The 26,680-nt window shown below is 45.4% G+C and overlaps 1 protein-coding gene and 1 pseudogene across 2 annotated transcripts in view; both read right to left on the bottom strand.

Moving 5' to 3' along the window:
- The window catches only part of KCP (kielin cysteine rich BMP regulator), a 288,203-nt gene that overhangs the window by 30,031 nt on the left and 231,492 nt on the right, over window positions 1–26,680 (bottom strand). For both annotated transcript variants that reach the window (XM_063926699.1, XM_063926700.1), the window contains 6 exons: window positions 10,490–10,669; window positions 9,189–9,459; window positions 7,148–7,230; window positions 6,755–6,848; window positions 6,435–6,608; window positions 1,947–2,029 (listed from right to left, as the gene is read on the bottom strand). In XM_063926699.1, the coding sequence (XP_063782769.1) occupies window positions 1,947–2,029; window positions 6,435–6,608; window positions 6,755–6,848; window positions 7,148–7,230; window positions 9,189–9,459; window positions 10,490–10,669 (885 nt within the window). The remainder of the gene's footprint in view (window positions 1–1,946; window positions 2,030–6,434; window positions 6,609–6,754; window positions 6,849–7,147; window positions 7,231–9,188; window positions 9,460–10,489; window positions 10,670–26,680) is intronic.
- Window positions 3,949–4,067, bottom strand: LOC134937137 (5S ribosomal RNA; annotated as a pseudogene).

The following is a 26,680-nucleotide window of genomic DNA, read 5'->3' as shown; positions in this document are numbered from 1 at the left end:
GAGAGAGAGATGGGGGGAGGGGAGACAGAGAGAAGAGAGATAGATGGACACAGCTAAGAGTCAGGCGTGGGGGGGGGGGGGGTTTCCGAGATGAGAGAGAGAAGTGGGGAGGTACTGTCGGACGGGGATGAAAAAGAAACAGACAGGTGGACACAGATGAAAGAAAAACAGAGGAGAGTTGGAAAAAGATGAGAGAGAGAGATAGATGGACGGAGGGACGGCAGAGATAAGAGAGAGAGATAGACACAGCTAAGAGTCAGGTGTTGGGGGGGGGTCACAGACGAGAGAGAGATGGGTAAGGGGAGTGAGGGAGGAGACAAATGGAAAGAGGGACAGAGATAAGAGAAAGAGAGCAAGAACACAAAGAATAGAGAGATGGAGGAAGAGATGAGAGAGAGAGAGAGAGAGAGAGAGAGAGAGAGAGAGAGAGAGAGAGAGAGAGAGAGAGAGAAATGAAGAGTGGGAACAGATGAGAGAGATATGAGATGTAGGGGGGAAGAGATTAGAGAGAAAGACAAATTGGGGGCGGCAGAGATGAAAGAGACAGATGGGGATGACATAGAAGGAAGTGAGAAATATAGGACAGAATGGGACAGAGATGAGAGGGCAATAGATGGGGAGAAAGAAAAATGTGTGTTTGTGGAGGGACAGAGATGAAAAAGAATGAGAAAGACAGGTGGTGACAGAGATGAGAGAGATAGAGAGACAGAGAGGGATGAGCGAGGACGTCATCAGACCACCCAGCATCCTGCACATAGCCTCGACTCCATCTCCTACCCTAGACTCCAGACCGGAAATACAAACTACAGATGTAGCAAGCCTCATGATATCATATGCACGCATCGCAGCAGCATGGGCCGAGAGGCGAAAATACACACATGCCCATGTATACGGCCGCACCCCTTGCAGAAAATTAGTCGCAGGTGCAAACAGTTGCAGCAGCAATGAGGCTGGCTACATCTGTAGCTCAGAAATGACATTCTCTCTTTGCAGATGAAGTCAACACAATGTTGGAACATCATATGCCAAAGATCCCTGGTGTTTTCTTCTCTCTTGACCTTCTCAGGGTATAAGCAAATAAAGTAAAAACTGGCCTCCCACTTATTGGCAGTAACTGAATTGGGCCTGAATCATACAGTAGTTGTACAGTGTTGCACAAAAGCAGCTGTGCAATACTGTACAACTAATATGGTGATGCCACAGGAGGCGTCTAAGGAGAAAAGATGCCTCCTGACAGCTTCGCAGATTCCAGTGCTGCATCCAAAGATGCAGCATCAGATCACCATCACGAGCATCTATTGCGATGTTTCCAGCATTGGCATTCCCAGAAAACAGGAGCGACGTGCCAGTTTTCAGGAACACTGACCAACTATGTCCCTGCTCCACTTCCATACAGCTGCGGCTTGGGGGAACTGCGAGCATGCGCAGACCCACAGCAAACCATTGGGTTTGCATACTACTCTGAATCAGGTCCCTTTTTCAAACACAACAAACAGCATAAATATGATGTGATATTGGACCCTTGTTACTTTATCCAAAGGACAGGATGGGACTCCCCTCCCATCCCTTCCCCAAGGTGCCCCACTCTGATTGTTGTGTAGATTATTTCCCATAGATACTTTGGCCCTTCTTCAATCCACCTACTGTATGGAGCAATTTTGCTATCTTAAAGGTCTATATACTTTTTTCATATTCCCATTCTGTATTCAAAAGTCATACAATCTTTGTTTCATACATGTTTCCCTCTTTCTTTTTTTCCCCCACCCCCAAAATTACAATCAATATGTAAAATATTTCATTATATGACAATCTGTTATTGTATATACATATTACATGTATTGTATATACCATTTCTTCATAAAATTGAATTTAACAAAACAACAACAACAACAACAACAACAACAACAACAACAACAACAACAGAATGTCTCATGTCTACCTCTCACCTCACATGTACAGATCTCACAGGGGTCATCTGATGGATGAAAGCTGTCACCAGGAACATACACTCTTCTATTAGATTTACAGTCTGCAGATAGAAATGTAACTGAAGTTACTGCACAAAATACATGATCAAATGAAATGAGCTATAGAGTGGGAATTGGGAAAATAGCAAATAACAAGTGACAAATACACAATACATAGAGGGGCAGATGTACTAAGCCTTGGAGAGCGATAAAGTGGAGAGAGAAATTATACAATATTAGGAGCATAAGCAGAATACATGATGACGATGACAAGGAGGATGACAGTGATACAATGGATGGTAAAAGGTCACACAAATGGCAGAAAAAGGTAGTGCATGGTTTGGCTTGCGCTGCTTCTGCAGATGGCCCCTGATGGGCTTTAACAAGACCCATATTTGGTCACACTCCCAAGTACCAGGAAATGTGAGCTCCTGTTTAGTGCCTATGTATCCCATTGGGATAGCCTGCATTTTTTTTTTAAATGTTCTACTGAGGCCTTCACTGTGGACGTGTAGGGACTAGGGAGAGATGTACTGGCCCAGGACTGGGTAACATGGTGTTATTGAGGTGGCCTTTCCATTTCTGTGTGTTACATTGGTTGGCCTGTCCATTCTTTGGAACCAGCAACCGCAATTATTCAGTTGCGTTCCTCTTTCAGGCCCGCCCCTTCTCATCTGTTGCTCAATCCTCTTCATCTACAGTACTTCTCTGCTTTTTGTGGTTATATATATCTGCACATTGTAATGCCTTCTCCATTACGGTTTGTTGCCGACACATTCCCAATGACATATTGGGGGGAATGTTATAGGGTGTGAGAATTAGAAAGTGAGAGATTTTCTGAGAGTTCTCCTGTTTTTTTAAAGTGGCCACCATTTTTATGGCAAAACCAGTTTTATTTTGCTATGTAAATGATTGCCACTTTACAAAAAAAACAAAACAAGGAAAACTCACAACATCTCTCACTTTCTGAATCTCACACCCTATAACATTCACCCCACAGTGTTTACACTTAACCATCAACTTTATGAAAATTGTGGTCCTAATTCAGACGTGATCGCAACAGCAAACTTTTTATCTAATGGGCAAAACCATGTGCAGTGCAGGTGGGGCAAATGTAACATGTGCAGAGAGAATTAGATTTGGATGGGGTGTGTTCAAACTGAAATCTAAATTGCAGTGTACAAATAAAGCAGCCATTATTTACCCTGCACAGAAACATTATAACCCACCCAAATCTAACTCTCTCTGCACGATATATCTGCCCCATCTGCAGTGCACATGGGGGGTAATTCCAAGTTGATTGCAGCAGGAATTCTGTTAGCAGTTGGGCAAAACCATGTGCACTGCAGGGGAAGAAAAAAGAAAGACTCTGTGTTGGGGCACGCTTAGAAATTTGAAATAAGTTTATTAAAACTTAACATTTAATTAATAACGAATAAAAGTAATGAGGAGTTTGATACAAAAAAATTGTTCAAGAACACAAAGTAAACATATATATTGACAGAAATCAGGATAAGCCTGATACAAAATTATGGGCACCTGTGGTGAAAAATATACTGAAAAACATAAAAAATTACAAAAAATTAATATTATTAAGGTGCCTGAGTTAATCAAAATTCAAAATTGGAGTAGAGGTAAATGATATGTACATATAATCACCGCAGTGATAATTGTAGGTAAGCACCTAGTCTAAAACCTCATGAGAATAGATGAGAGGCACAAAGGTTCATAATTGAAATGTCAAATGACTGAGGGTAATCACCTGGTAGAGATTCTGTTTGCTAAAAGGCTAGATCCTTATAGATAACAAAGCATTTAAGATAAAAGTATGATTATTAAAGATACAAAAGAGCATTGATAAATAAGCCTAAAGGCAAAGCCAATTGTAGATAAATAGAAGGTTTGCGGGAAAGTTGGATAAGGAATAGGTAAGTTTCAGAAGTTGCTCTAACACTTCTGCTGTTTGTGATCAGAGGTCACAATCTTACTGCACCTGATATTCCCAAGAGGTCACCCTACTAGGTACTGATCAGGCTTATCAGCGCTTAGCTTCCAAGGTCGGATGAGATTGGGCGTTGCTGCTGAAATATGGCAGTAATAAACACTAGGACACAAATGAGAGAGTGTAATGAGTAGTGAGCAACAAGGTACTTCTGCTGTCCAGTTTCTAGCGCAGATTCTCTGTTGCTGTGAGCATTGCAGAGAGTGGTCTCGCATCTGGATGAGAGGGTACTAAAAATAGAAGTGAGATATGCTCAGAATAGGGAGGAAACCCTGCCTTCTGCTGTCCACTGTCTTATATAGATATATAGCGGACAGTGGATGAGAGAGGTGGGTTAGGCTTACCTATTGAAAAAAAGGGTGGTGGGAAAATTTGAAGAAGGAGAAGAAATGGTAATGTGGTGAGATCACAAATTAACAAAAAATTAAGTAAATTATGAAATAAAACAATCATGAAATCAACGATTAATTGGAAAAAGGAAAGTAAACACAGGCTGCATGGTAAAGGCTTACCAAAATGGGTAAGAAAGGATTCTGCAAAAAAGTATTACATTTAAAAGGAAATACCAGAAAATGGTTTAGAACAATAATTAAGGATCAAAAATAGCAAACATGGAAAAAAACAATATTGATTAATGATTATATATCAGTATCAGTTAAATAACTGGAGTCCAAATGGGCACATACAATACCAGGGAGTCCCAAAAGTGATCTGAGCTAGAAAGAGTTCAGCATCACTGAGCACAGACGGACCGTTTCACCAGGGTGGCTTGTTCACTGTGTCCAATTATGAACCTTTGTGCCTCTCATCTATTCTCATGAGGTTTTAGACTAGGTGCTTACCTACAATTATCACTGCGGTGATTATATGTACATATCATTTACCTCTACTCCAATTTTGAATTTTGATTAACTCAGGCACCTTAATAATATTAATTTTTTGTAATTTTTTATGTTTTTCAGTATATTTTTCACCACAGGTGCCCATAATTTTGTATCAGGCTTATCCTGATTTCTGTCAATATATATGTTTACTTTGTGTTCTTGAACAATTTTTTTGTATCAAACTCCTCATTACTTTTATTCGTTATTAATTAAATGTTAAGTTTTAATAAACTTATTTCAAATTTCTAAGCGTGCCCCAACACAGAGTCTTTCTTTTTTCTTCTCTTTGCTTAACCATTACTGACTCTGGGAGCACCACCAACTCAAATAATTATTTAGATGTCTTCATTAAGAATCTTTAAATTTAAACTCAGTATCGTTGGTCATTCCCTGAACAGTTTTCTACAATCTGTGTATTAATCTATGTTCATCATTACCACATTTTTCCTGTGCGGAACCAAACCAAATTTCTGTTAGCACTGCAGGGGAAGCAGATTTAACATGTGCAGAGAGAGTTAGATTTGGGTGGGGTGTGTTCAATCTGCAATCTAATTTGCAGTGTAAAAATAAAGCAGCCAGTATTTACCCTGCACAGAAACAAAATAACCCACCCAAATCTAACTCTTTCTGCACATGTTATATCTGCCTCCCCTGCAGTGCACATGGTTTTGCCCAACTGCTAAAAAAAATCCTGCTGCGATCAACTTGGAATTACCCCTAGTTTTGCCCATTACAGAAAGATTTTGCTTTTGCAATAGGTCTGAATTAGGTCCTTTGTTCCTATACTATACTATGTCTTGATTTCATGTATATTTCTCTAAGGGGAATAGCCTCAAGGTGTCCAAACCTACTGCTAATTAGCTTCTATTTGTGAAAACGTATTGTCAGTTACTTAAAATTGTTCCTTTTTATGTATCCTTGATCTGCTGATATTAGGTGATAGTTTTTAAAATCTCTTTATTTTAGGTTTGACAGAATAGAATTTGGAGGGTTGTCAAAACAGATAGCTACTAGTCATACAGGGATCATATATCATAATACGTCATATTAAGACGATTGTAAATAATAGTGTGTGGGGAGAGGACTGAGCTGGGGATGCGTCAGGAGGTATAAATTCCTGGCAGTAGGGCATATCTTCTTGATCAGGTTGAGCCTGGAAAATATTTTGCAATTTTTGTTTATTTTGCTGTTTTGTAGGCTTGTGATTTTTTCATATTTCACATGAACCAGACATGTTTATTATGAGGTGATAATATTAATAGCTAGTCAAATACAGTATGTTGATCTTATTGTAATTTTCTTAGTTTTATTGCAGATGACACAAAGATATGCAACAGGGTAGAGACACCCGGAGGGGTGAGACAAATGACTGATGATCTAGGTAGACTTGAGACATGTTCAAGAACGTGGCAACTACAGTTTAATGCTAAAAAGTGCAAAATCATGTACTTGGGTCTCAAAATAAGTTCCTGCTCTAGGGTGACTCCATCAGGATGATGGGAAAGGAGGCGCAAAAAGTTTAACCAAAGGTTTCTGGACCCCGTAGTAGGTATTGGCCAACTAGTGGAACTGACAGCTCACCTGCACAAAATGGGCAGCACTCTCCAGGCAGTGTTATGTGGTTAGTACAGGATGTGACGCACTGTAACATGGAGCAGGTAGTAACTCCATCTACACACATGCAGGTCATGCAGCGGTCCACACTGGAAACCCAGTTACTGTTGTCTTTGTATTCGCGGCCATTATATACACAGCCTGCAAGATAAACAATAAATTAAAAGCTTGTTAGCCGAATACATCATAATGTCGATTTTCATAATGGCTAAATGTTGACAGAGTTAAAATGTTTTATCATTCCTTTAGTTGTGGAATAATTACACTAGTTTCAGCTTGAGAATTACCTCTGCAGCGTGGACAGCAAGCCCCAGGGTCTGTCACCTGCTGGGTACACGGCAGAGGGGGACATGTAGGAGGCTCACACTGTACACTTCCTGCCTGGAAGAGAAACAGTGTTATCAGACAGTAGAAACAGGTTTTCATGAATGCAATTAATTAGATTAGTCAACTAAGTCATATCTGAAAATCAGTATGACAGCAAAACACAGCATGAAAGCCAAATATGCATTTGTAGAATGTCACTCTGGATGATTGTATCATAATGATTCATGTAACGTATCTCTGCAACAAGATCACACACCGTACTGTAACAAAAGCTGATTTGTCTGCCTCCTTTTGTTCATGCCTTTATAGCTAAAGCAATACTTGTCATTTGTCATCTGTCGTCTGATACTTACTGAACATGTACACTGCAGACATGGGTCTGACGGGGGCACCCAGCGTGCACCATCACTGTATTCTTTCCCTTGATATCGACACACTAATTGAAAGAAATACGAGTGTATACATTACTGTAAAGTGGCAACAATAAATGCACTGTAAAACAAATACAATTTTATCAAAACTATTAAAATGATCTTTATTATTAAAATTACTTGTAACTACTATCAGTTACCTTATGTGCTTATGTTATTTTTATTCATTGTATTGTAATTCAAATAATTGTTGCAGAGCAACAATAAATGATATGACCACTTATTTTGTTTCAAAGTATCTCCATTTCCAGCAGTTATAACTGTACAGCCACACTACATAGAAACATAGCATTTGACGGCAGATAAGAACCACCTGGCCCCTCTAGTATGCCCACTTTTTTATCCCTTAAGGTGGCAATGCATCAGCAATCACAATTCATTGTTTCACAGATCCTGAGATTTTTTTCCACACATTAAAGATCTGACTTGCCCATACATTACAGATTGGTCTCAGTGATCTACAGATTCCCATTGCATGAAATCTTAATAGTGTCCATATATCACCTCGATCGATTGTCAATTTACAAGTCATATGTAGAAAATTGAAATAATGGGCAATGCTACTATCTGCCACCCACTTCTGTTAATAGCTAAAAAAAATAAAGGAGAAAAAAATGTGCCACACCCTCCCCGCCCCTTCTCTCCCCACAGTATGGGCGAAGTGGTCGACCTATCGTCGCCCATACACTACAGATTAAGTTTCTATCATGTCCCCGCTTTCCCTTCTCTGCTCCAAACTATACATGTTAAGATCTTTTAGTCTTTCCAGGTAAGTTTTTTGTCAGCCATGCACCATTGTAGCTGCCCTTCTTGTATGTTCTCTTATGTATTTATATCCTCCTGGAGATATGGGGTCCGAGATTGCCAGAGGTGTGTGATGCCGTGTGCTCTCGGATGTTTTTTTAAAGAGGCATTCCTCCATTCAACCCCCTCCCTGGCTTTTTCCGTAAAGGACACCTTGCGCTCTACTGCTAAAGCGGCAATCTGCGTAACTCAGCCAGCCAATGGTGTCACAGGTGATCCAATGCTGCGTCCTTGTTTTGTGATGGATGCAGTGCCTGTTGGAGGGGCAAGTATTTTGGATGTGTGCAAGGTGTTATGGTGTAGGTTACCCTGGCACCAGGGGCCCATGTGCACTGCACACACTCTGCACCCTTTATAGATATGCCCATGCTATCATGATTATTTCCCAGGAGTAGATCAAATGGAAATGACAATAATGCAAATAGATGGCTGCCACTTGATGATGAAGTGCTATACGATAGAAAGGACAAAGTAAGGTTAATCAGAAGTTGTTAAAAAGAGGTGTAGTATGGTGTGCTGGCGATCGGGTCCCAGCGACCAGCATACCGGCGCCGGTATCCCGACCGCCGGCATACCAACAGCTGGGCGAGCGCAAATGAGCCCCTTGCGGGCTCGCTGCGCTCGCCACGCTGCGGGCACGGTGGTGCACTACGCAGGCCACGCTATCTATTCTCCCTCCAGGGGGGCGTGGACCCCAAAGAGGGAGAAAAGATGTCGGTATGCCGGCGGTCGGGATTCCAGCGTCGGTATGGTGGTCGCCGGGAGGCCGGCCGCCGGCAACCTGAAGACCACCCGTTAAAAAGTGCTGCTGACAGTCATCATCATTACAATACATCACCTATCTATTTACAAACCCCCAGTAACCATAAGAGATACAGTATGCCTGTAAAATGCATGCATTGGGATGTCTCATGTCAGAGATGTGCTATACTTACCATGAACAAGCCCTTACTGTATCCAACTTCTGAATGCCTACCCCTGTTCCATCCCTCCAGGCATAAAGCAACACAAGTACAGTATATGATACATACAGTATATAGATATGGACCCATTTTGGTGTGTGTGAGTATGGATTGGCATATGTCCAACTAAGAATGAATCTCATTATGTATATATATGTTAATTTGCAGTTATGAAAACCTATGCAACACTGCAGTACCTGGGCATTCTTTGCAGCATTGACCAGGCTTTGTAACGGGGCTGGCACAGTAGACTTGAGGACAAACTACATGGGTACATGTGACACTGCCTTCCAGACACACACAGCGGAGGCATGGATCAGATAAAGATGAAAATGTCTGCCTGTTAGAGTATTCTTTTCCTTCATAGAAGCAACGATCACACACAGGACAGCAAGAGGGTGGCACAGAGGGCACTGGATGACTGCAATCTTGGGCACACAGAACACGCTGGCATGTCACCATTTCATTCTGTAGGGGAAATCAAATATTCATTTTGACGAATGCAATTCATGCATATTTGTGTGAATCACCTCTGTGGTCAGAGGGCTCCAAATATTAATGTACCATAAGTAGCAAGCCCCAACATTTTCCATCATATTATTATGCTGTTTGCAACTTGCAACTTTTTATTTGAGGTATTTAACAATACATGTTTGTTAGGAGCCTCATTATTACATGTTCTACAGATAATTAGCATCTAATAGAAAAGTATGTATTGGAACATTTTTATAGCAATGTCACAGCAAAATTCTTAGGGGTACATTTACTAAGCAGTGATAAAAGCGGAGAAGTGAGCCAGTGGAGAAGTTGCCAATGGCAACCAATCAGCACTGAAGTAACATCTATAATTTGCATACTATAAAATGATACAGAGCTGCTGATTGGTTGATGGGGAAATTTCTCCACTGACTCACTTCTCCGCTCTTATCACTGCTTAGTAATTTATTTTGTAAGGGCTTGATTCACTGTCTTCAGCAGAAAAGATGAGTGCCCTAACTTTATACCAGCACTTGCCAAGTTTTGTACATCGCTTTGTACAAATAAGAATCTCAGAGCCTACATAGAGGGCACAGCATTTCCAAGGGTCCTGCTTTCAGAATTGCAATGTTGGCAGTGTTACATAGGCCAGATGTGGTTATGTAACTGGTGGCTGGGAGACCGCCGGTCACTATACAGACGCCGGGATCCCAAACGGTGAATAGCCCAACGGTCAGCATGGCGGCCAACAGGGACTATTCCCACTCATGGGTGTCTACAACACCCATACAGTGGGAATAGAACCTGTGGTGAGCGCAGTGTGCCACCGATCCCACTGCGTGGCAAGTGCAGGGAGCCCGCAAGGGCCTTCGTTGCACTCGTTACCCCCGCCGGCCATCTAAAAGCCGAGATCCCCCCGTCGGTATAGTAAACCCACATAGGCTACTGTTACTATGAGAACTACACGATGGTTGGGATAGTTTTCCTTGCAAAGTGCTACACAGTCTCTGCATTCACTCACCCTACAGGTACACTGGTTACAAATGTCTTCAGGTTGCTGGAACTTCTCTCCATTCTGGAAGGTCCGTCCATTGTGCTTACATATTCCCATGCAGCGTGGGCAACACTCCCCTGGTGGAGTCACTGGATGTAAACATGACACACGTGGACAAGGCACAGACACACAGGACACCTCTCCTTTCTGTTGGACACAAAGAGTACAATGACATAATACTGAAAATGTACTTAGAGAAATATACATATTCAAGTGCAATCTCTTTAATTCATTAGTATACCTGTTCCTTAAGCAATACCTTCCTATTAGTGTTAGTGGTTCCATGATCAATGCTGTCATCATTTTCCAGCTGTACCTATCAGCAGCTGCTTATAATGTTTTCAGAACAGATTGCAAATAACACCAGCATCAGAAACTACAGGACATATAGGACAGGAGGGGACTGATATTCCTGTGCCATTGGGGGGTTAACAGGACCCTGGCTGATAGGGTCAGTAGTCCATCCTACCAGCAAGATTGTATGGGTTAGAGAGCACACTACTGCCTTGCCAGGGGAACTGGGGGAACGTTTCCTCTTTTTATTGACACATGCAGCATTGTATAGTTCTATCTAGTATCGCTCTTAGCTGTGTGAAGATTGAGAGTATTACATACACCTGTATGAATGAAAAGGGTTAATTAGCTATTTGCTATTCACTTGAGTATGAATGGGGAGAACTGTACATGAAATAGGCTCCTGAATAGAAGGCTATATTAATATTTAATAATGAATGACCCTCATTATATGCCAGTTTTGCCCAATGAAGAAGTACAAGACTTACAACACTATAGGCACCACCTTAGTGTTTGTATGGTTTGTTATATGTCCTAGGTCTGGAGCGGCAGGACCTCCAAACATGAGAATAGCATCTTGTTTAAAGAGAGACTTATTGTTTATATAAATGTATTTATATAACAGCATTTATATTCCAGCTGATTCGAACAGTAAGTTATTATTGGGACATATCTCTGAATGGGAGGTGATCACTAGACCGCATGTCGGGATCCCGACGGTCACAATGCCGATACCGGAATCCCGACAGGCAGCAAAATACCACCACCGGAATCCCACAGCCACAGGCTTTTCTCCCTCTATGGGTGTCCATGACACCCATAGAGGGAGAATATAACCTGTGGCGAGCGCAGCGAGCCGGCAAGGAGCTTTCTAGCGCTCGCCCCGCTGCCGGCATACTGGTGGCCGGGATCATGACAGCCGGGATCCCGGCCAACGGTCATACGTATGTATTCCCACTGGATACTATCCTGATGTAAGGTTAAGGTCAATATAAAGGAGGCTTACTTGTTCTTCCCCCAGGACCATATATTACAAATAACCATTTTTTCTTACAATATGTGGTTCTGAGGAAAGTGCATTTAATGAAGTCATCAGGGCTGATTTTACGAGGTCTGAAGGCATGGAACTAGCTGCCTTTAGTGTTGCAGCTATATGACAGATGACCATGTGTATACAGGTTATAAGCAGTGAATTGGGGATTCAAAATGCAGAGGACTCCAGTCAGGCAATCTATGATATATGAGTTGTTGTTAATTCAGAGTATGTTCATTTCTGTTGTTCATTAAATTTAATGTAATTATACTTCACTACCATACGTTCCCGTTTTTATATTTTTATGCAGATATTGTCGTTACATTGAAGAATTGAGAGTGGACGGATGCTGCGTGAAAGATTATTATACTAACATGCATATTAGATTAACTCTGCACATGGTAATATAATTTCTCTGACGTCCTAGTGGATGCTGGGGACTCCGTAAGGACCATGGGGAATAGCGGCTCCGCAGGAGACTGGGCACAGCTAAGAAAGATTTAGGACTACCTGGTGTGCACTGGCTCCTCCCACCATGACCCTCCTCCAGTTAGAATCCTGTGCCCGGCTGAGCTGGATGCACACTAGGGGCTCTCTTGAGCTCCTGGAGAGAAAGTATATTTTAGGTTTTTTATTTTACAGTGAGATCTGCTGGCAACAGACTCACTGCAGCGAGGGACTAAGGGGAGAAGAAGCGAACCTACCTAACTGGTGGTAGCTTGGGCTTCTTAGGCTACTGGACACCATTAGCTCCAGAGGGATCGACCGCATGGAACCGGCCATTGGTGTTCGGTCCCGGAGCCGCGCCGCCGGCCCCCTTACAGAGCCAGAAGCAAGAAGAATCCGGAAAATCGGCGGCAGAAGACATCAGTCTTCACCAAGGTAGCGCACAGCACTGCAGCTGTGCGCCATTGCTCCTCATACACACTTCACACTCCGGTCACTGAGGGTGCAGGGCGCTGGGGGGGGCGCCCTGAGAAGCAATAAATACACCTTGGCTGGCAAATATATCACAATATATAGCCCCAGAGGCTATATATGTGATAAATACCCCTGCCAGAATCCATAAAAAAGCGGGAGAAAAGTCAGTGAAAAAGGGGCGGAGCTATCTCCCTCAGCACACTGGCGCCATTTTCTCTTCACAGTGCAGCTGGAAGACAGCTCCCCAGGCTCTCCCCTGTAGTTTTCAGGCTCAAAGGGTTAAAAAGAGAGGGGGGGCACTAAATTTAGGCGCAATATTGTTTATACAAGCAGCTATTGGGGGAAAAATCACTCAGTTATAGTGTTAATCCCTGCATTATATAGCGCTCTGGTGTGTGCTGGCATACTCTCTCTCTGTCTCCCCAAAGGACTTTGTGGGGTCCTGTCCTCAGTCAGAGCATTCCCTGTGTGTGTGCTGTGTGTCGGTACGGCTGTGTCGACATGTGGGATGAGGAAGGTTACGTGGAGGTGGAGCAGAGGCCGATAAATGGGATGTCGTCCCCTGTGGGGCCGACACCAGAGTGGATGGATAGGTGGAAGGTATTAAACGACAATGTCAACTCCTTACAAGGCTGGATGACGTAAAACAGCTGTGGGACAGCCGGCTTCTCAGCCCGCGCCTGCCCAGGCGTCTCAAAGGCCATCAGGGGCTCAAAAAAGCGCCCGTTACCTCAGATGGCAGACACAGATGTCGACACGGAGTCTGAGTCCAGTGGCGACGAGGTTGAGACATATACACAATCCACTAGGAACATCCGTTACATGATCTCGGCAATAAAAAATGTGTTACGCATTTCTGACATGAACCCAAGTACCACATAAAAGGGGTTTTATTTTTGGGGAGAAAAAGCAGCCAGTGTTTTGTTCCCCCATCAGATGAATGAATGAAGTGTGTAAAGTAGCGTGGGTTCCCCCAATAAGAAACTGGTAATTTCTAAAAAGTTACTGATGGCGTACCCTTTCCCGCCAGAGGATAGGTCACGTTGGGAGATATCCCTTAGGGTGGATAAGGCGCTCACACATTTGTCAAATAAGGTGGCACTGCCGTCTTAGGATACGGCCACCTTGAAGGAGCCTGCTGATAAAAAGAAGGAGACTATCCTGAAGTCTGTATATACACACTCAGGTTATATACTGAGACCTGCAATCGCCTCAGCATAAATAGTGCTGCTGCAGCGTGGTCTGATACCCTGTCAGATAATATTAATACTCTAAGACAGGGAAAATAGTTTGCTAACATAGAGCATATTAAAGACGTCGTCTTATATATAAAGGATGCACAGAGGGATATTTGCCGGCTGGCATCCAGAATTAATGCAATGTCCATTCTGCCAGGAGGGTATTAGAAACCCGGCAGTGGACAGGTGATGCTGCCTATAAAAAGGCACATGGAGATTCTGCCTTATAAGGGTGAGGAATTGTTTGGGGATGGTCTCTGGGACCTCGTATCCACAGCAACAGCTGGGAAGAAAAAAAAAAATTTCCCTCAGGTTTCCTCACAGCCTAAGAAAGCACCGTATTTTCAGGTACAGTCCTTTTGGCTTCAGAAAAGCAAGCGGGTCAAAGGCGCTTCCTTTCTGCACAGAGACAAGGGAAGAAGGAAAAAGCTGCACCAGCAGCCAGTTCCCAGGATCAAAAATCTTCCCCCGCTTCCTCTGAGTCCACCGCTTGACGTTGGGGCTCCACAGGTGGAGACAGGTGCGGTAGGGGCGCGTCTCGGGAACTTCAGGGACCAGTGGGTTTGCCCACAGGTGGATCCCTAGGTTCTGCAAATAGTATCACAGGGATACAGGCTGGAGTTCGAGGCGACTCCCCCTCGCCGTTACCTCACCTCAGCTTTGCCTGCTGCCCTCGGAGAAAGGTAGTACTGGCGGCAATTCACAAGCTGCACTTCCAGCAGGTGAAATCTAGGTACCCCTCCTTCAACAAGGCCGGGGTTACTATTCCAAAATGTTGTGGTACCGAAACCAGACGGTTAGGTGAGACCCATTCTAAAATTGAAAGCCTTGAACACTTATATACGAAGGTTCAAGTTCGAAATGGAATCGCTCAGGGCGATTATTGCAAGCCTGGAGAATTTCATGGTATCACTGGACATCAAGGATGCTTACCTGCATGTCCCTATTTACCCTCTTCACCAGGAGTACCTCAAAATTGTGGTACAGGATTGTCATTACCAATTCCAGACGTTGCCGTTGGTCTGTCCCCGGCACCGAGGTATTTACCAAGGTAATGGCCGAAATAATTATCCCGTACTTGGACGATCTCCTTATAAGGGCGAGGTCCAGGGAGCAGTTGTTCGGCGGAGTAGCACTATCTCGGGAAGTGCTACAACAGCACGGCTGAATTCTGAATATTCCAAAGTCGCAGCTGGTTCCTACGACGCGTCTACTGTTCCTGAGTATGGTTCTGGACACAGAACAGGATAAAAAGGGTTTCTCCCGGAGGAGAAGTCCAAGGAGTTGTCGTCTCTAGACAGAGACCTCCTAATACGTATACAGGTGTCGGTGCATCAATGCACGCGAGCCCTGGGAAGGATGGTAGCTTCTTACGAAGAAATTCCATTCGCCAGGTCCCATACAAGGATTTTCCAGTGGGATCTGTTGGACATGTGGTCCGGGTCGCATCTTCAGATGCATCGGCGGATAACCCTGTCTCCAAGGGCCAGGGTGTCGTTGTTGTGGTGGCTGCAGAGTACTCATCTTCTAGGGGGCCGCAGATTCGGCATACAGGACTGGGTCCTGTTGACCACAGATGCCAGCCTTCGAGGCTGGGGGGCAGTCACATAGGGAAGAAACTTCCAAGGCTATGGAAAAGTCAGGAGACTTCCCTACACAAATATTCTGGAACTAAGGACCATTTACAATGCCCTAAGTCAGGCTAGACCCCTGCTTCAACACCGGCCGGTGCTGATCCAGTCAGACAACATCACGGCGGTCGCTCATGTACACGACAGGGCGGCACAAGAAGCAGGATGGCGATGGCAGAAGCCACAAGGATTCTCCAATGGGCGGAAAATCATGTGTTAGCACTGTCAGCAGTGTTCATTCCCGGAGTGGACAACTGAGAAGCAGACTTTCTCAGAAGACACGACCTCCACCCGGGAGAGTGGGGACTTCATCCAGAAGTCTTCCAAATTATTGTACACCGTTGGGAAAGGCCACAGGTGGACATGATGGCGTCCCGCCTCAAGTAAAAGTTACAAAGATATTGCGCCAGGTCAAGGACCCTCAGGCGATAGCTGTGGACGCTCTGGTAACACCGTGGGTGTACCAGTCGGTGTATGTGTTCCCTTCTCTGCCTCTCTTACCCAGGGTAATGAGAATAATAAGAAGGAGAGGAGTAAGAACTATACTCATTGTTCCGGGTTGGCCAAGAAGAGCTTGGTAACCAGAACTCCAAGAAATGATCTCAGAGGACCTATGGCCTCTGCCGCTCAGACAGGACCTGCTGCAGCAGGGGGCCTGTCTGTTTCAAGACGTACCGCGGCTGCATTGACGGCATGGCGGTTGAACGCCGGATCCTGAAGGAAAAGGGAATTCCGGAGGAAGTTATCCCTACGCTATTTAAAGCTAGGAAAGAAGTGAACGCTAACCATTATCACCGCATATGGCGAAAATATGTTGCGTACTGTGAGGCCAGGAAGGCCCCAAAGGAGAAATTTCAGCTAGGTCGATTTCTGCACTTCCTACTGTCAGAGGTGACTATGGGCCTACAATTGGGTTCCATTAAGGTCCAGATTTCGGCTCTATCAATTTTCTTCCAAAATGGAACTGGCTTCACTGCCTGAAGTTCAGACATTTGTCAAGGGAGTGCTGCATATTCAGCCTCCTTTTGTGCCTCCAGTGGCACCGTGGGACCTCAACGTGGTGTTGGGTTTCCTAAAGTCACATTGGTTTGAGCCACTCAAAACCGTGGATTTAAAATATCTCACGTGGAAAGTGGTCATGCTTTTGGCCTTGGCTTCGGCAAGGCGGGTGTCAGAATTGGCGGCTTTGTCATGTAAAAGCCCCTATTTGATTTTCCATATGGGTAGGGCAGAATTGAGGACTCGTCACCAGTTTCTTCCTAAGGTGGTATCAGCTTTTCACTTGAACCAACCTATCGTGGAGCCTGCGGCTACTAGGGACTTGGAGGACTCCAAGTTACTGGACGTAGTCAGGGCCTTGAAAATTTATGTTTCCAGGACGGCTGGAGTCAGGAAGACTGACTCGCTATTTATCCTGTATGCACCAAACAAGATGGGTGCTCCTGCTTCAAAGCAGACTATTGCTCGCTGGATTTGTAGCACAATTCAGCTTGCGCATTCTGTGGCTGGCCTACCGCAGCCTAAATCTAAAAAGCCCATTCCACGAGGAAAGTGGGCTCTTCTTGGGCGGCTGCCCGAGGGGTCTCGGCTTTACAACTTTGCCGAGCTGCTACTTGGTCAGGGGCAAACACGTTTGAAAAATTCTACAAATTTGATACCCTGGCTGAGGAGGACCTTGAGTTCTCTCATTCGGTGCTGCAGAGTCATCCGCACTCTCCCGCCCGTTTGGGAGCTTTGGTATAATCCCCATGGTCCTTACGGAGTCCCCAGCATCCACTAGGACGTCAGAGAAAATAAGATTTTACTCACCGGTAAATCTATTTCTCGTAGTCCGTAGTGGATGCTGGGCGCCCGTCCCAAGTGCGGACTGTCTGCAATACTTGTATATAGTTATTGTTAACTACAAGGGTTATTGTTGAGCCATCTTTTGAGAGGCTCTGTTGTGTTCATACTGTTAACTGGGTATATTATCACGAGTTATACGGTGTGATTTGTGTGGCTGGTACGAGTCTTACCCCGGATTCAAAATCCTTCCTTATTGTGTCAGCTCTTCCAGGCACAGTATCCTTACTGAAGTCTGGAGGAGGGTCATGGTGGGAGGAGCCAGTGCACACCAGGTAGTCCTAAATCTTTCTTAGCTGTGCCCAGTCTCCTGCGGAGCCACTATTCCCCATGGTCCTTACGGAGTCCCCAGCATCCACTACAGACTACGAGAAATAGATTTACCGGTGAGTAAAATCTTATTTTTTCTGTGCTAAAATATATAATATGGGGGAACACACACACACATATACGCGTGTGTGTGTGTGCGTTCCCCCATATTTTATATATATATATATATATATATATATATATATATCCCATATAATATTATAATGTTGGCAGCTGTCACAACAGAGGCCATAGCCAGTGGAGGAGTAGGAATGGCAGCAGCAATGACAGTTGAAGTCACTGGGTCAGGCAGCAGAACTGAGATGGTTTCAGTAGATGACCCAAACGACCCTGTTCTTGGTGTGAGTCAGCACTAACATGTAATTTCCCACATGTATCACTGTGTAATATCAATGGGAAGATGATTCTGATGTGAAGCACGGCCATCACCACTACCGCCCGCATGCCATATTTGAATTCTAAATGGCATAAAATCCCAGCGCACAGCAATATCACTGGCATTTCTTGAGTTGAAGCTGTTGCCGACGCATGAGAAAGAGCCTCCCAAGAAAGATCACGTTTGCTCACTAGTATTTGCTGCCAGCAATTCCCCAGTGACTGGATCTCAGCGCACAATCACATCTGTGTTTTTTGTCACTCTTTTATTTTTTTTTACATTTCTCCAGCTACTGTCACAAGCTACAAAGAGCGGAAGGGAGTTATCCCAGCTGCTTGGAAATGGAGGAACAGACCATATCATCGGTGAGACATGGCTGAGTTCAGGAAGCCACAGACCATCCAATGGTAGACCATCATCAGAAAGAGGAATAGCTGGACCATCATCTGTAAAGAGGAAGAGCTGGCCCATCATCATGATGAACGGCACCATCATTGGGAAGAGAAAGTGCTGGACCCTCATTGGGAAGAGAAAGAGCTGGGCCATCGTCAAAAAAAGGAAGAAATGAGCCCAGTGCCAGTGAAAATCGGACAGCTGCACTGAGAGCAGCACTCCTGAGGCTGAAAAACATCCTGAGGCCCATTCTACCCAGTAATCCCATCACCAGAAGACGCACTGTTGCAGAAGGAGAAGACGTAGAGTACAGTACATCTGCATGTCTGACACTAAAGTTGAAATAGAAATGGCTGTATCATATTGCCACCATACCTTCCATGTCCCTTGCCTGGCTCAATGGCTACAGATGAACAGCGTTTGTACTCGGTGCTGCACAAGGTGCTATGACCACAAAAGTATACAGCGGTAAGCTTGGTCCTTTTTTTTGTTCGTTTCACCAAACCTTTATATATATACATATATATATGTATATAAATATATATTGTCAAAGTCGAAAAATATTGAAGAACACACAGCACGTATAAACTGCACACACATGCCCACTGCGCGTGCACTTGTTCTGGCGTGCGTGCACATATCCGCAATTTGCGTATGGTCGCTCCCGCGTGACCTGCGCATCGGCGCGTGGTATGGGTATTTACGGCAGAGTTTGTGTACGCATGGAGAGCCATCAAAACACATTACATATTTAATCCAAATAGTGCTCAATGTACACATAGGGGTAAATTTACTAAGATTCGTAATTTCCTAAAAAAGGTCAAAGTTCAATCACGAATGACATCGACAGTGTAAAACTGCAACTTTTTGAATTGATTACGATGGATTTACTAAGCTGTCGTATTCGGGTTTTTCTTTTCTTCCGATGTCGATGTCATTCGTTTTTTTTTACCTATTTTTACGGCAGTGATTAGCAAAACACTGCCGTTTTTTTTTACAATCAATCTCGGCCGGATCTGTGTGATCCGTGCTGGGGTTCTTATTATTATTTTTTTTAATTAAACAATGTAAAATCCCCAAAAAAAATGCGTGGGGTCCCCCCTCCTAAGCATAACCAGCCTCGGGCTCTTTGAGCCGATCCTGGTTGCAGAAATATGGGGAAAAAATTGACAGGGGTTCCCCCATATTTAAGCAACCAGCATCGGGCTCTGCGCCTGGTCCTGGTCCCAAAAATACGGGGGACAAAAAGAGTAGGGGTCCCCCGTATTTTTAAAACCAGCACCGGGCTCCACTAGCTGGACAGATAATGCCACAGCCGGGGGTCACTTTTATATAGTGCCCTGCGGCCGTGGCATCAAAAATCCAACTAGTCACCCCTGGCCGGGGTACCCTGGGGGAGTGGGGACCCCTTCAATCAAGGGGTCCCCCCCCCCAGCCACCCAAGGGCCAGGGGTAAAGCCCGAGGCTGTCCCCCCCCATCCAATGGGCTGCGGATGGGGGGGCTGATAGCCTTTGTTGTAATTGAAAAGATATTGTTTTTAGTAGCAGTACTACAAGTCCCAGCAATCCTCCCCCGCATGCTGGTACTTGGAGAACCACAAGTACCAGCATGCGGCGGAAAAACGGGCCCGCTGGTACCTGTAGTACTACCACTAAAAAAATACCCAAAAAAACACAAGACACACACACCGTGAAAGTATAATTTTATTACATACATACACACATACATACATACTTACCTTAAGTTCCCACGCAGGTCGGTCCTCTTCTCCAGTAGAATCCAAGGGGTACCTGTTGAAGAAATTATACTCACGAGATCCAGGGGTCCAGGCTCCTCGGGAAATCCAGGGGTAATCCACGTACTTGCATAAAATAAGAAAACGGAAAGCCGAGCCACGAACTGAAAGGGGCCCCATGTTTTCACATGGGACTCCTTTCCACGAATGCCAGAAACCCACTCTGACTGATGTCTAAGTGGGTTTCTTCAGCCAATCAGGGAGTGCCACGTTGTAGCACTCTCCTGATCAGCTGTGTGCTCCTGTCCTCACTGACAGGCGGCACACGGCAGTGTTACAATGTAGCGCCTATGCGCTACATTGTAACCAATGATGGGAACTTTCTGCTCAGCGGTGACGTCACTTTAGGTCAACCGCAGGGCAGAAAGTTCCCATCATTGGTTACAATGTAGCGCATAGGCGCTACATTGTAACACTGCCGTGTGCTGCCTGTCAGTGAGGACAGGACCACACAGCTGATCAGGAGAGTGCTACAACGTGGCGCTCCCTGATTGGCTGAAGAAACCCACTTAGACAGAAGTCAGAGTGGCTTTCTGGCATTCGTGGAAAGGTGACCCATGTGCAAACATGGGTCCCCTTTCAGTTCGTGGTCGGGACACCGTTTTGTTTTTTTTGTCAAGTACGTGGATTACCCCTGGATTTCCCGAGGAGCCTGGACCCCTGGATCTCGTGAGTATAATTTCTTCAACAGGTACCCCTTGGATTCTACTGGAGAAGAGGACCGACCTGCGTGGGAACATAAGGTAAGTATGTATGTATGTATGTGTGTATGTATGTAATAAAATTATACTTTCACGGTGTGTGTGTCTTGTGTTTTTTTGGGTATTTTTTTAGTAGTAGTACTACAGGTACCAGCGGGCCCGTTTTTCCGTCGCATGCTGGTACTTGTGGTTCTCCAAGTACCAGCATGCGGGGGAGGCTTGCTGGGCCTTGTAGTACTGCTACTAAAAACAATATCTTTTCTTTTACAACAAAGGCTATCAGCCTCCCCATCCGCAGCCCATTGGATGGGGGGGGACAGCCTCGGGCTTCACCCCTGGCCCTTGGGTGGCTGGGGGGGGGGGGGGCCCTTGATTGAAGGGGTCCCCACTCCCCCAGGGTACCCCGGCCAGGGGTGACTAGTTGGATTTTTGATGCCACGGCCGCAGGGCACTATATAAAAGTGACCCCCGGCTGTGGCATTATCTGTCCAGCTAGTGGAGCCCGGTGCTGGTTTTAAAAATACGGGGGACCCCTACTCTTTTTGTCCCCCGTATTTTTGGGACCAGGACCAGGCGCAGAGCCCGATGCTGGTTGCTTAAATATGGGGGAACCCCTGTCATTTTTTTCCCCATATTTCTGCAACCAGGATCGGCTCAAAGAGCCCGAGGCTGGTTATGCTTAGGAGGGGGGACCCCACGCAATTTTTTTTGAAAAAATAATCACTTTCCCACCCCTTCCCACTGATATACATGCACGGATCTCATGGATCCGTGCATGCCTATCCAATCACGAATAAAAAAAGCAGGTCTGTTTTTTTTTAGCACTTTTTTACGAGTTGTAATTTTTCACGGCAGTGTTTGTTCTTTTTTTGCTTTGCACTTCTTAGTAAATGACCGAGATTCATACTTAAACAGCCGCGTTTTGACCGATGGTGTATTCATTCGTAATTTTTTACCTGAACTTGCAAAAAATTACGAATGCCCTCATCACTGCCGTGATTAGTGCTTAGTAAATTACCGAGATGACACTTTGATGAAAAAACGGCATCTCGGTCAAAATCGGGAGCTTAGTAAATTTCCCCCATAGTCTCCTTGCACCACATCAGAAAGTTATAGCTGTTTAAATGGTTGCAGAACAAGGGGATTCACCTTTACAGGATAGGAGGGGACAGACTAAGGTTATAAGGTGATATTTGGTATCCAGCTGTAGGGTATTTTAAGGGTAACATTCCGGTGGTGGTCTGCGGAAGATCGCATGTTCCTGCGGATAGTTATGTGCAGAAGCAGAATATAGATATAAACTGTATTTACTGTATATTATGTATGCGGCGGGAATCCAGAGGAGACCACCCACAAGAGCAGTTGAGAAAGACATCGCCTACCTTTTCAAATCAACCTATGACCTCTCCTGTACTGTAAAGGTGCATCCCTGTGTCCAATGGACAAAGGGATTACAGTATCCATTGTATTGCTTTTGGAAGACTTGTATAAATAAAGCCTGCTGCAGAGCGGCCAGACACAAGACTCACAACGTTATCTATTTGATTACGGAGGACTGGACCAGGAAGCGCACGCGAATATTCTCACGTATGTACATTGACCTGTAGCCATTATTCTGTTATATATATTGTTTGTATTGTAGTGTATAATTTGTATTGTAAACTAGAGATGTGCACTTGAAATTTTTCGGGTTTTGTGTTTTGGTTTTGGGTTCGGTTCCGCGGCCGTGTTTTGGGTTCGACCGCGTTTTGGCAAAACCTCACCAAATTTTTTTTGTCGGATTCGGGTGTGTTTTGGATTCGGGTGTTTTTTTCAAAAAACCCTAAAAAACAGCTTAAATCATAGAATTTGGGGGTCATTTTGATCCCAAAGTATTATTAACCTCAAAAACCATAATTTCCACTCATTTTCAGTCTATTCTGAACACCTCACACCTCACAATATTATTTTTAGTCCTAAAATTTGCACCGAGGTCGCTGGATGACTAAGCTAAGCGACCCAAGTGGCCGACACAAACACCTGGCCCATCTAGGAGTGGCACTGCAGTGTCACGCAGGATGGCCCTTCCAAAAAACACTCCCCAAACAGCAGCACATGACGCAAAGAAAAAAAGAGGCGCAATGAGGTAGCTGTGTGAGTAAGCTAAGCGACCCTAGTGGCCGACACAAACACCTGGCCCATCTAGGAGTGGCACTGCAGTGTCACGCAGGATGGCCCTTCCAAAAAACACTCCCCAAACAGCAGCACATGACGCAAAGAAAAAAAGAGGCGCAATGAGGTAGTTGTGTGAGTAAGCTAAGCGACCCTAGTGGCCGACACAAACACCTGGCCCATCTAGGAGTGGCACTGCAGTGTCACGCAGGATGAAACTTCCAAAAAACACTCCCCAAACAGCACATGACGCAAAGAAAAAAAGAGGCGCAATGAGGTAGCTGTGTGAGTAAGCTAAGCGACCCTAGTGGCCGACACAAACACCTGGCCCATCTAGGAGTGGCACTGCAGTGTCACGCAGGATGGCCCTTCCAAAAAACACTCCCCAAACAGCACATGACGCAAAGAAAAAAAGAGGCGCAATGAGGTAGCTGTGTGAGTAAGCTAAGCGACCCTAGTGGCCGACACAAACACCTGGCCCATCTAGGAGTGGCACTGCAGTGTCACACAGGATGGCCCTTCCAAAAAACACTCCCCAAACAGCAGCACATGACGCAAAGAAAAAAAGAGGCGCAATGAGGTAGCTGTGTGAGTAAGCTAAGCGACCCTAGTGGCCGACACAAACACCTGGCCCATCTAGGAGTGGCACTGCAGTGTCACGCACGATGGCCCTTCCAAAAAACACTCCCCAAACAGCACATGACGCAAAGAAAAAAAGAGGCGCAATGAGGTAGCTGTGTGAGTAAGCTAAGCGACCCTAGTGGCCGACACAAACACCTGGCCCATCTAGGAGTGGCACTGCAGTGTCACGCAGGATGGCCCTTCCAAAAAACACTCCCCAAACAGCACATGACGCAAAGAAAAAAAGAGGCGCAATGAGGTAGCTGTGCGAGTAAGCTAAGCGACCCTAGTGGCCGACACAAACACCTGGCCCATCTAGGAGTGGCACTGCAGTGTCACGCAGGATGGCCCTTCCAAAAAACACTCCCCAAACAGCACATGACGCAAAGAAAAAAAGAGGCGCAATGAGGTAGCTGTGTGAGTAAGCTAAGCGACCCTAGTGGCCGACACAAACACCTGGCCCATCTAGGAGTGGCACTGCAGTGTCACGCAGGATGGCCCTTCCAAAAAACACTCCCCAAACAGCAGCACATGACGCAAAGAAAAAAAGAGGCGCAATGAGGTAGCTGTGTGAGTAAGCTAAGCGACCCTAGTGGCCGACACAAACACCTGGCCCATCTAGGAGTGGCACTGCAGTGTCACGCAGGATGGCCCTTCAAAAAAATACTCCCCAAACAGCACATGACGCAAAGAAAAATTAAAGAAAAAAGAGGTGCAAGATGGAATTGTCCTTGGGCCCTCCCATCCACCCTTATGTTGTATAAACAGGACATGCACACTTTAACCAACCCATCATTTCAGTGACAGGGTCTGCCACACGACTGTGACTGAAATGACGGGTTGGTTTGGACCCCCACCAAAAAAGAAGCAATTAATCTCTCCTTGCACAAACTGGCTCTACAGAGGCAAGATGTCCACCTCATCATCATCCTCCGATATATCACCGTGTACATCCCCCTCCTCACAGATTATCAATTCGTCCCCACTGGAATCCACCATCTCAGCTCCCTGTGTACTTTGTGGAGGCAATTGCTGCTGGTCAATGTCTCCACGGAGGAATTGATTATAATTAATTTTAATGAACATCATCTTCTCCACATTTTCTGGAAGTAACCTCGTACGCCGATTGCTGACAAGGTGAGCGGCGGCACTAAACACTCTTTCGGAGTACACACTTGTGGGAGGGCAACTTAGGTAGAATAAAGCCAGTTTGTGCAAGGGCCTCCAAATTGCCTCTTTTTCCTGCCAGTATAAGTACGGACTGTCTGACGTGCCTACTTGGATGCGGTCACTCATATAATCCTCCACCATTCTTTCAGAATCATATGCAGTGCCAGTAGACGACATGTCCGTAATCGTTGGCAGGTCCTTCAGTCCGGACCAGATGTCAGCATCAGCAGTCACTCCAGACTGCCCTGCATCACCGCCAGCGGGTGGGCTCGGAATTCTGAGCCTTTTCCTCGCACCCCCAGTTGCGGGAGAATGTGAAGGAGGAGATGTTGACAGGTCGCGTTCCGCTTGACTTGACAATTTTCTCACCAGCAGGTCTTTGAACCCCAGCAGACTTGTGTCTGCCGGAAAGAGAGATCCAAGGTAGGTTTTAAATCTAGGATCGAGCACGGTGGCCAAAATGTAGTGCTCTGATTTCAACAGATTGACCACCCGTGAATCCTTGTTAAGCGAATTAAGGGCTCCATCCACAAGTCCCACATGCCTAGCGGAATCGCTCTGTGTTAGCTCCTCCTTCAATGTCTCCAGCTTCTTCTGCAAAAGCCTGATGAGGGGAATGACCTGACTCAGGCTGGCAGTGTCTGAACTGACTTCACGTGTGGCAAGTTCAAAGGGCAGCAGAACCTTGCACAACGTTGAAATCATTCTCCACTGCGCTTGAGACAGGTGCATTCCACCTCCTATATCGTGCTCAATTGTATAGGCTTGAATGGCCTTTTGCTGCTCCTCCAACCTCTGAAGCATATATAGGGTTGAATTCCACCTCGTTACCACTTCTTGCTTCAGATGATGACAGGGCAGGTTCAGGCGTTTTTGGTGGTGCTCCAGTCTTCTGTACGTGGTGCCTGTACGCCGAAAGTGTCCCGCAATTCTTCTGGCCACCGACAGCATCTCCTGCACGCCCCTCTCGTTTTTTAAATAATTCTGCACCACCAAATTCAAGGTATGTGCAAAACATGGGACGTGCTGGAATTTGCCCATATTTAATGCACACACAATATTGCTGGCGTTGTCCGATGCCACAAATCCACAGGAGAGTCCAATTGGGGTAAGCCATTCCGCGATGATCTTCCTCAGTTGCCGTAAGAGGTTTTCAGCTGTGTGCGTATTCTGGAAACCGGTGATACAAAGCGTAGCCTGCCTAGGAAAGAGTTGGCGTTTGCGAGATGCTGCTACTGGTGCCGCCGCTGCTGTTCTTGCGGCGGGAGTCCATACATCTACCCAGTGGGCTGTCACAGTCATATAGTCCTGACCCTGCCCTGCTCCACTTGTCCACATGTCCGTGGTTAAGTGGACATTGGGTACAGCTGCATTTTTTAGGACACTGGTGAGTCTTTTTCTGAGGTCTGTGTACATTTTCGGTATCGCCTGCCTAGAGAAATGGAACCTAGATGGTATTTGGTACCGGGGACACAGTACCTCCAACAAGTCTCTAGTTGGCTCTGCAGTAATGATGGATACCGGAACCACGTTTATCACCACCCAGGATGCCAAGGCCTCAGTTATCCGCTTTGCAGCAGGATGACTGCTGTGATATTTCATCTTCCTCGCAAAGGACTGTTGGACAGTCAATTGCTTGGTGGAAGTAGTAAAAGTGGTCT

Source organism: Pseudophryne corroboree, chromosome 6 (assembly GCF_028390025.1).
Source record: "Pseudophryne corroboree isolate aPseCor3 chromosome 6, aPseCor3.hap2, whole genome shotgun sequence".
NCBI classification, from domain to species: Eukaryota; Metazoa; Chordata; class Amphibia; order Anura; family Myobatrachidae; genus Pseudophryne; species Pseudophryne corroboree.
This window is presented reverse-complemented; position numbering and strand designations above follow the sequence as displayed.